A 9,896-nucleotide genomic window follows, 5' to 3' on the forward strand; every position below is an offset into this window, starting at 1 on the left:
GAGTTTTATTCCCAGTAGCGCTGTTGTTTAATGCTGCCAAGTGCTGAGCGCATCCTGTCTTCTGAGAAAACAAATGATGCCATGTAACACAGAAACTCACAAACAAAACAGCACACAACATGGCAGCTCCCTGAACTTCCCTCCCCAGTCAAAATTTAGAGGGTAGGACACAGTTTTAAGAGCATGAAAAAGACAGATGGTGGTTGACAAACAGATAAGATAGTGCCCATACTGAGGACTGGAAAGATCAGGGCTTGGCATTCATAGTATACATAGAGATTATCAGCTAATAGAATATTAAGATGTGTAATTTGTTTACAAAATTGAATGTCCTGAAAAATATTTTGAACTCCATTTTAACAAATCATCATGTTGTAATAACAGTTACGTCATTAGTTATAAGATTGCTAAAGTAAAAAATCACTAACTTAACAGCATCAGTTCTTCAAAGTTACACACGTTCTTCAAAAGTGTTGATTTAAAAAAAAAAGTTAATTTGCTTTAGCTAATGAATCAGTTTTAGTACCTCTGAGGAAACAGTTGATAAAAGACAAAAATTAGTGTTAAGCACACAGAACCATTATCTTTATTTTGCTGCTTTGGTAAGGAAGTTACATACATACAGTAAAGGCTTGTAAATATTGAATGACTGAGAAAATTATTCAGTCATGCAATTTTGTTTCCTGCTTAGTAATCATTCATTTACAGATCTATTTCCACCTACCTTTACTGTATTTCTGTCTGGAAGCTCCATCAGTTTCTGGGTAGTGCGCACACTCTAACTTCTGGTTCAACTCTCCCATTGCAATTTTTTGTTATTTGTAAAAAGACAGTTCATACATTGGCACACAGAAGTGATGATTTTGTCTGGAATATGTGGTTTATCTGGTATTGAGATTTTTGTTTCATGGAGCCTGATGTTCAGAGATAGTTTCAGTATTTTTAGAGGCATTGATATTGTGTCTGTCAGATCCATCTTGCAACCGTGTGTTGAAGAGTCTGAAGTAGAATTACTACTAAAAATAGGAATTGTGTAAGTAATTCGGAATTACATGGGTGCTTTTCAAAATACTGTTGTTTTATTCATATAGTAAGGTTCATGTGCTGCAATTACTACTAAAAATAGGAATTGTGTAAGTAATTCGGAATTACATGGGTGCTTTTCAAAATACTGTCATTTTATTCATATAGTAAGGTTCATTGCAGCAAACTTTTTATAAGAAAATGTGCAAGTAACTTGAAGCTTGAGTAGTTAATTATTAGAACTTTAACACAGATTAAAAGTCTAGATCTAACATCATCAGTGTGTGTCTGGTAAAATCGCATTTACTTAAGAAATATTTTTAAAGTTAATCCAACTTAACAAAGTTTCATCTGTTTCCTTCAAAGTAAAAGATGATTAATTGTTTCAACTGACTGAATTTCCTAAAATGAGGACAGGAGGACCAGTCTGGTTTAGCAACAGATCTAAAGAAAAATTGGTCATGTATTTTAAAAGCATCGTGTGTGCAGAGCGCTAATAGATTTAGGTAAAATTACATCATTGTGTCTATGGAAGTGGATACAGGTTTATTTTTTAATTGCAGCAAAAATTTCAAATTCAACTGTATCATCTAGCAGTTGAACAGATTTTGCTTGGACATTGTGACATTCATTGTGTGTCCTAGAAACACAAGGCCTTAGGTTGGCTGAAATTTAGCTTCACATGCAAAACCAGTATTAATTTAAAAAAAAAAAAAAGCATTCTTTGTTCTGCTTATATTTGTGCGTATGAAATCTTTTGACATAGTGTGAATGTGAAATACATGAATTCATAGATCCATTAGATATACAATAATCACTGGATTATATGGTCTAGAATAAATGAATCAGAGCCAAGAAGGAACTATGAAGAAAATCAGCACAGTGAACCTTGACAAACTTTCAGAGAACTTCTCAGAGATAGAAAAGGTAAGTGAAGAAGGTATAAAATGTTGAAACTGCTATCTATAGATATTTTTTGATATTTTAATAAGTTTTCCAAGTGAAACTTCTTCTAAGTAGTATCAGTTTAATTCTTATTAATATACCTTGTAATACCAACTTTGGGAAGTGTTTGTATTGACTGTATGTCGGACTGTATGTCGAATCATAGAACCATGAAATCCTCTTGGTTGGAAAAGACCTTTGAGATTATCAAGTCCAACCATTAACCCAACACTGCCAAGTCACCACTAAATCAGCACATCTACACATCCTATAAATACCTCCAGGGATGGTTGACTCCACCGCTTCCCTGGGAAGCCTGTTCCAATATTTGACAACCCTTTCAGAGAGGAAATTTTTCCTACCATCCAACTTAAATCCCACCTGGCACAACTCGAGGCCATTTCCTCTCATCCTATTGCTTGTTATTTTGTTATTTGAGAGAACAGACTGGCACCCACTTCACTACGACCCCCTTTCAGGTAGTTATAGGAAGTGATAAGGTCTCCTCTCAGCCTCTTTTTCTCCAGTTTCCTCAGCTGCTTGTCATAAGACTTGTGTTCTAGACCCTTCACCAGCTTCATTGCCCTTCTCTGGGCATGCTCCAGCACCTCAACATCCTTCTTGTAGTGAGTGGTCCAAAACTGTACACCTGTGTTAACATCTGTGTCAGGAAGTTCTCTTTCACACCCTTCAGGAATCTCCTAGACTGTTTCGTCTCTGCTGTATTTCCAGCAGACATATGTTAAGTTGAAGTCCCCCACAAGAACAAGTGGTGGTGATTGTGAGACTTCTCCCAGCTGCTAATAGAATATTTTACCTGCCTTTTGATCCTGGTTGGATCGTCTATATTATACCTCCACCATGATATCTACCTTGTTGGCCTTCCCCCTGATTCTTACCCATAAATACTCAACCTTATCATCACCATCGTTATGCTCAAGACAATCAAATCTCTCCCTAACATCTAGGGCCTCTCCACCACCTCTCCTTCCCGGCCTATCCCTTCTGAAGATTCTATAGCCACACAATTCAGCACTCCAGTTGTGCAAATCATCCCTCTATGCTTCTGTGATGGCAACTACATCATAGGTTTCCTGGTGTACAATGGCTTCCAGGTCTTCCTGTTTGTTGCCCTTGTTGTGGGCAGGCATCAGTGTAGATGTAGACTTCTGTGAGTCTGAAAGGCTTTGTTTCTGTGTTAGAACTTTAATGATACAGAAACCAATTTTGGCTTCTCAGGAAAAGTGTGGAAACGTCCCTTTGTTTCTGAAACTGGTATTGAAGATAACAGCATTACACAGCTTTGCAGGGCTATCCCTTCAGAAATTGTTCCCTGTTCTGGAAAAATGCCATAGCAGGAGAATCTGTTCTTATACTCCATATGCATTGAGCTCTCTTTATTTTATGTATATGTCAGTTCTTCAAAGATTGATCCACTGAGGAAAATCAGTACTGTATTTGTTGTTAGACCCATGCTAGCCAGCTCTCTGGTGATTTCCTGATCAGTAAATTCATACTAGAGATAATATAAAAGGGGTATGTGAAATAAATTTAACATTTCTCATGGAAAAAAAGTATTAAACAAATTCCTATTCACAACCATTGGTCATGTTGGTGCTCAGCGAGGCCATCAACAGCCTTATATGCAAAGTAGTAGAAAGCACCTTGCTTGAGGATGATCCAGACTGCGGACTACTGAGAAGAAACCAGTTTATAATTAGTGACGTAAGTCAGCATTTTTAGTTCTGCAGAGCGAACTCACAATTGCGCAGGGTCTCAAGTCTAGCATTGTTCCTCTCTATAATGGAATTTCCAGAATGGCAAATTATACAGGTTTGTGACTACAGTGTTGTGAAATTGTTAAATTGTTTATTAATTTAAATCTTGAATCAAAATATATTAATATTACTTTAGTCTTTTTCCAACTTTATAGAAAATATCAGAAATTAATGAAGCAAATAACCTTCTGGTTCTTCAGCTGGAAAAATGTAATAGGTTGTTAACATTAAGCCAGTCAAAGGAGGAATCAGTAAAAGAAGGTAAGTTATTTTTTAAAAAGTTTTGGAGAAGGAAGGAAGTTCATTCTGAGGAAATATTTCCATTGATTTCAGTCATATAAAATATAAAAAAGAAATAGCAAGAATCTAAAGTGTGAAAACAGTAATGCTGAATCTTGGGTCATGTAATGGAATCCATCTCGTTTGCACAAACCAGATAACTTTAACACACAAATATATCTTGAGAACTGCATTGAAGTGACTATTTTCCAGGTGATGTTAATATCCATCTACTTTAGGAGATTTTAGAGTGCATGCAGTACCCATGAAAGAAAAAATTTCCTTTTGTATTTTCTTTTTTTTTCTCTTAATCTTTTTTCTTTTGATTGTGTTATCTCCTTTTCCAAAGAAACATTGTGTTGGCAGGGGAAGAGGGAAAGGATCAGATAAGCGTTATACACATGATGATGTTATTGCACCCCAGTGTTTGCCTTTGCCATCCATACAGGCCTCTTGCGCTTCTAGTGAACTGCCACTGTTTACAAAGCCAGCATTTTTAAACAAACAAACATCAGTAGCTTCACTTAAAGTGCTAGCCTGTGATTTATGTTAATTCATAAGCAGCTTAGATGTCTGTGTGGAACTATAGGGTCAACATCTGGGAAAATAAAGGTCAGCACTTACGCTATCATGGTCCCGGCTGTGCTGTTCCACTGGTATCAATACGACAAATGTTGAGTTTCACCTGGCCACCAGAATCACTTTGGCCAATAGGAAATAAACCATATGCATTCTCAAATGCATATATTGCTGCCTTCTAAAATGTCGAAGCTTGCCTGTAATGGCACAAAAGGCTAATGGAACTGGTGCTCCGAGGTAACAAAGATTTATATTCCATAGTTGCTTGTGTGATTTGGATTGTTTAGGGACAATCCAATAGCCCAGTTTAGGGTTTGGAATATATTTTCCCTATACCATGCTGACTGGTATTTTGAAGTTTTAGTATTCCTTTTTTAATTTTGCTCACTTAAATTAATTCTATAAGGACCTTTATTATTGGTGGAATCTAAGTGTCTTGTTCTGCCTTGGCATTTGTTTAACTTCTAGAGACTGAAAAGCTGTCAAAAGAGATTATGCTTTTTATCTGTGTGAGACTTAATCTCTGAAGAGATGAGATGAAACAGTGTGACAGCCAATTTTGGTTTTATAATGTCACCACTAAGATTTTATCTCTGTGATGTTTCCAGCTTGGTTATAAAACATAAGAAATAACATAATCCTTCAAGGCTGAGTTCAGTTAAGCTGATACCACTGTTTATTCCATAGGCTATACTTGTGTTACTGTCAGCTTTAATGTGATCAGTTTTGGTCATATTTCTTTTACTTTTTATAGCAGATGTCATGCTGGTGCTAAACTGTTACGAACGGTAGTAATAGTTTGTGTTAATATTAAGTGGTTTCAAACTGTTTGATAGAAGTTAAATAAGGAAATGACATTTACTATTTTGCAGACGAGAATTATAAGCCTCTGCATCATAATAAAAAGGTTACCAAATAAAAGAGGAATTAAAGAGAAAATTCTTAAAATAAGATTTTTTCTATTATTATTCTAGAAGTACATCTTTTCTGATAAGTACTTGAAAAGAGAAATAATATCTAGTACTTCGCACAGATTTGTGGTTGCTTATTCTTCTGTAGTTTGTAAAGTTGCTGGAAGGTGCATCTTTTTGTTGAACTTTGGTCTCTGACAAATCAACTTTGCTAAAGGTTAGGAAACAGTAGGAATAAACTTCCTTCCATGCTGGGGTGAGATTGCCAGTTGGTTTCACTGAGATCTTCAGCGGGACTTAAATAATATAGCATAATCAGAAAACAATTGGAGAATCTATGGAGTAAGCAAGTGAAATTTGCTAATGATAGTTATCTATTCAGTTATACCAAGAATCTCACAATATAGAATGACAACTGATAAAAAGTGGAGGTGAAAACCATTAGCAGTGCATATGTGAGGCATTTTATATAAACAGTGGTTGGCCCTAGTTGGCTCTTTCTCAGGAAAGAGATCCTGGTGTCCTTCTGGACAGTTTTCTGAAAATATCAGTGGTCAAAGAAGCAATCACAGTGATAGGCATGACTGTGAAAGAAATAGAGGAAAAACATCATGTCCCTGCGAAGTCTGTGATTTTCATGTAATATTCTGGTCTCCACATTTCAACACTGACATACCAGATCTAGAAACAACAACAGAGAAAGTGGCAAGGTTTGGTACTGGTAGGAAGGAGCAAGTGACAGGGAATTGGGAGCCAGTCATGTAACAAGGCCCACAGAGCTAAAGACTTCGCCAACTGAGACTCACTCCCACCATACTGGGCCAGCCCAGTGAGAGCTGCCAGCATCAGCCAAAAGTCCACGTTACCAAACAAGTACATAGTGATGGAATAGGTCCAAGGTCAAGACAGGAGGCTGAATCAGGGTCAGGTTCAGAAATGGTAGCAAGGGCCAGTTCAGTGATCCTGGCAGGTTCCTAGTGATGAGGCAGGACTGAAATGAAGCCAGAAAGTCACTGCCTAGGTCATGACTGGATCTACATAGTGTGTGGCTGCAACACAGCTGCAGCATAGCTCAAGGTAGGGCAAGGGCAAAAGCCTTGGCTTGAAAGCAGCTCCAAAGGGGAGGCAGCCATTTCTAAGTCTTCCTCCAGCTTTCTTCAAACAGCTTTTTTCAAGGTCAGCAGCTGTTCTTTTTCTAAGTTGGCCCTGAGCTCAGCCAAACACCCAAGAGGTGGGTGAGGGAGAACTCACAGGTTTGATCATGATCTTGGAATATCTGAAGAAAGGCTCAAGGTGACTGGAAACTTTCCAGCCTAAAGAGAAAGGATAGAGTTGATATGACTTGTAGCTGTAAAATTATGAATGGCATAATAGAGAGAAAGATAAAGTGACTAGAGGATTAATATTCACTGTGTAATGTTATAAGACAACCAGATGAAAATCAAACTTATTGACTGATTTTGAAGAAAACAAAAGGAGGAACTTCTCCATACATTACAAAATAAAGTTGTTTCCACTGAAGCTTATGGGTTACAGCAGTACAGGTTAGCCCAAAAATATTAAATTTAGGTAACAAAACTTAGAGAAGTTGTTAAACACAAAGACAGTATCTCTCAGCGAGGTATCCCTTATTTTTGTGTTTTGGAATCTGAGAGGGTATATTAAGAGTAGTATTTATCCAGGTATTCTTCCTCTTTCCTGAAGTATCTTCCACTGTGTATTCTGAAGTGGGATAATGAACTGGATGGAACTTTGATCTGACTCACTTAGAGCCATTTCCACTCTTCATTAGCAACAAAAAACAGAGAAGCCAGCATAGATACAAAATAGATTTTAAAAAGGGAAAGGAAAAAGTGAAAGAAGAAAAGGTGAAAGAAAAAGAAGAAATTATTCTTGCCATAAAACCTATGGGATAAAAGATAGCGGAGAACATGAAAGAGACAACTCAAGAAATCAGAGCAACTGGGAAGGCTGCAGTGAGAATTGTGGAAACAGGATGGACTAGAAACAGACGAGAGTCAGAAGAGAGATTTGAGCTTTGTAAATAGTACTTCAGTAAGAGTGAAATGATTTGAGGAGATGGCTATGCTGATATCACTAAAGAGAATTACCTCTAGAGCTGTTTTCAAACACATGACTGGGAAAAAAATGTGGAAGGCAGAAGTCCAAGTGAAAATACCAGAACAATCAGCATGAAATACGAACTTAAGTTGTAGCAGCAGGGATAGTCAGGAAAAAAGAAATGTCAATATCTGGGAAGTCATCATATTTATACAAACTAGTATGCATATATATAGATAGGAGGCCGAATTGTTGGAAGACGAGGATCCTGGCCAATGAGTAAAAGAAATTGTTAGCAGCAACAAAGGAAAAAGTCAAAAGCAGGAACATGGAACAATGTGGGACATCCAAGGGCTGGTTCTGAAAGCTATTTGATTATAAGGAAGCAAAAGGTAAATGAGAGATGCTGAAGGGATAGTGTGTATTTAGAAACTAAGACATGCCTTTCTATCAGGTTAAAGCATCAAGTATCATGGTATGAAGTTCTTATAAGTTTATATTTTTGAACTGAATTCATTAAGGGTGATCAGAAAGCAGAGTTTCACAAAACATCTTGGGCTGCCAATTGCCATCATCTGCAGTGGATGCTGTCAGAGGAGCTTGCAGGTAAATAGTTGCCATGTTATTGGAGATCAGCAGTGACTGTAACATTAAAAGTATTTCGAAAGGACATTATGGTTGTAGCAATTATAAATTACAGTAAGTATATAAAGTTTCTAAAGCATTTTGCTTTTCCTTTTCCAAATTGGTAGAAATGGTCTTTGCACCCTCATCAAATTCACCTGCAACATTGACCCTTCATGAAGGACTAGTAGCATACAGTGTATTGAGAATCGGAGCACTGAGAGTGTTACATCTACCCATTTGATTCTTTGTAAAAGCTTTTTGAAAGCAAAAGCACTGTGGGATTAAAAAACCCACTCTTTGTTATTGATGCGGTTATAGAGGGATCCTGTGCAGAACTGGAGAAGTTGTAAGAGACTAAATGTAGCACTGATCCTTCCATTCTTAGTCTGGCAGCACTTATCCTAACAGGCTCTAGTTGTGCGGGTGGCTTTTGTAGAGTGATACTTCCAACTGTGGCTTGAAAAAAGATTTCCCACAGCCTTATGTCCCAAGTTGTTTCCCAGAAGCCAGCTCAGCCACATTTCCTGAAATTATCATTTGAAGAGTTGGTCCAAAGGCAACTGAAATTTCTGGATTTGGGCTGCTGCATCAATTTCTTGATGAACAGTGTCAGCACACGGTCTCAATATACGTACACTCTCAAGTTGAAGAGCACTCTCAACTTCATCCTATTACAAATTTAACATAAAAGCTGATGAATTTATGGGATAGGTAAACAACTCAGCCCTAGTATGTGAGGCTTATCAGAAGACCACAAAGCAATTCACAGAACAGCTAGGGAAAAAACAAAAGAGACCACATGCTGGTGAATGGTTTACATCTAATTCCAGAAAAACATGCTGTTTATAGCAGAGGAGCAGGGAGAAAGAGCACTACGGGAGGTAAGACTGGTTTTCTGCCTAGCCTGAAGAATCTGTGGTTACCAGTGGCGATGGGGTGGAGGAAGTAAAATTTTATCCTGGCTGAAGAACACTTTGTTAGTACGAGAAACAGAAATAGGAATAGCATTTTGCACCCCAGGAAAGCTCTGACAAATGTGAGAACTGAGGGCTTCTTAACATCCTTGATTGCCAGAAGTCTGTCCCTCTGGAACTGTCTTAGAATTCTGAGGGAAATGTTAAGGAAGAACAAACACTTCTAAAACTTAAGGGTGAGAGAAGAGTAAAATACTTCAACCAAAGATAAGGTGGGAAGAGATGATCAACTGGGCAACCATATACATGTTCTGAAAGGTCATAAAGGAGCTTTGTTTTGTCTTGATATGTTCTTTGCTAAACACAGATGAGATTCAGGACCACAGGTTTTATTAGTGAAAATCATTGCAGATCCAGTTAAGAAAGATGCAAGTTGGCATTCTGGCTCTCTGTTCTGAACCTTTTCTGTGGTGACCAAATGGTCTTCTGTGGTGCAGGCTACAGTTCTGAACTAAAGTCTGCTGTAGTTTTCAGAAAGAAGGCAATCACATTATTATCTATGGAACACTTCAGGTGGATTTATTTAGCACCTTTAGGATTGCATGTTTGTTGACTTAGTGTTTCAAAGGTGTTAAAGGAAAAAACAGTTGGCATAATTCCCCTATTAAAAAACCCCAGTAGCTTCAATTATAAATGCAGATGGAAGAAACTCCAATAAATTATAGCTATTCAACATGGTAAAAGAGCACTTAGGCTATTCAGCCTTTCGACGTGTAGGG

General features: G+C 37.6%; 1 protein-coding gene across 1 annotated transcript in view; it reads left to right on the top strand.

Annotated features, from left to right (window-relative positions):
• Window positions 1-1,863: 1,863 nt before the first annotated feature.
• CCDC152 (coiled-coil domain containing 152) overlaps window positions 1,864-9,896 on the top strand; it is a 14,787-nt gene continuing 6,754 nt past the window's right edge. Inside the window, exons 1-2 of the mRNA XM_010135961.1 lie at window positions 1,864-1,950; window positions 3,902-4,007. Coding sequence (XP_010134263.1) covers window positions 1,864-1,950; window positions 3,902-4,007 — 193 coding nt within the window. The remainder of the gene's footprint in view (window positions 1,951-3,901; window positions 4,008-9,896) is intronic.

Source organism: Buceros rhinoceros, unplaced genomic scaffold (assembly GCF_000710305.1).
Source record: "Buceros rhinoceros silvestris isolate BGI_N320 unplaced genomic scaffold, ASM71030v1 scaffold15535, whole genome shotgun sequence".
Taxonomy (NCBI): Eukaryota; Metazoa; Chordata; class Aves; order Bucerotiformes; family Bucerotidae; genus Buceros; species Buceros rhinoceros.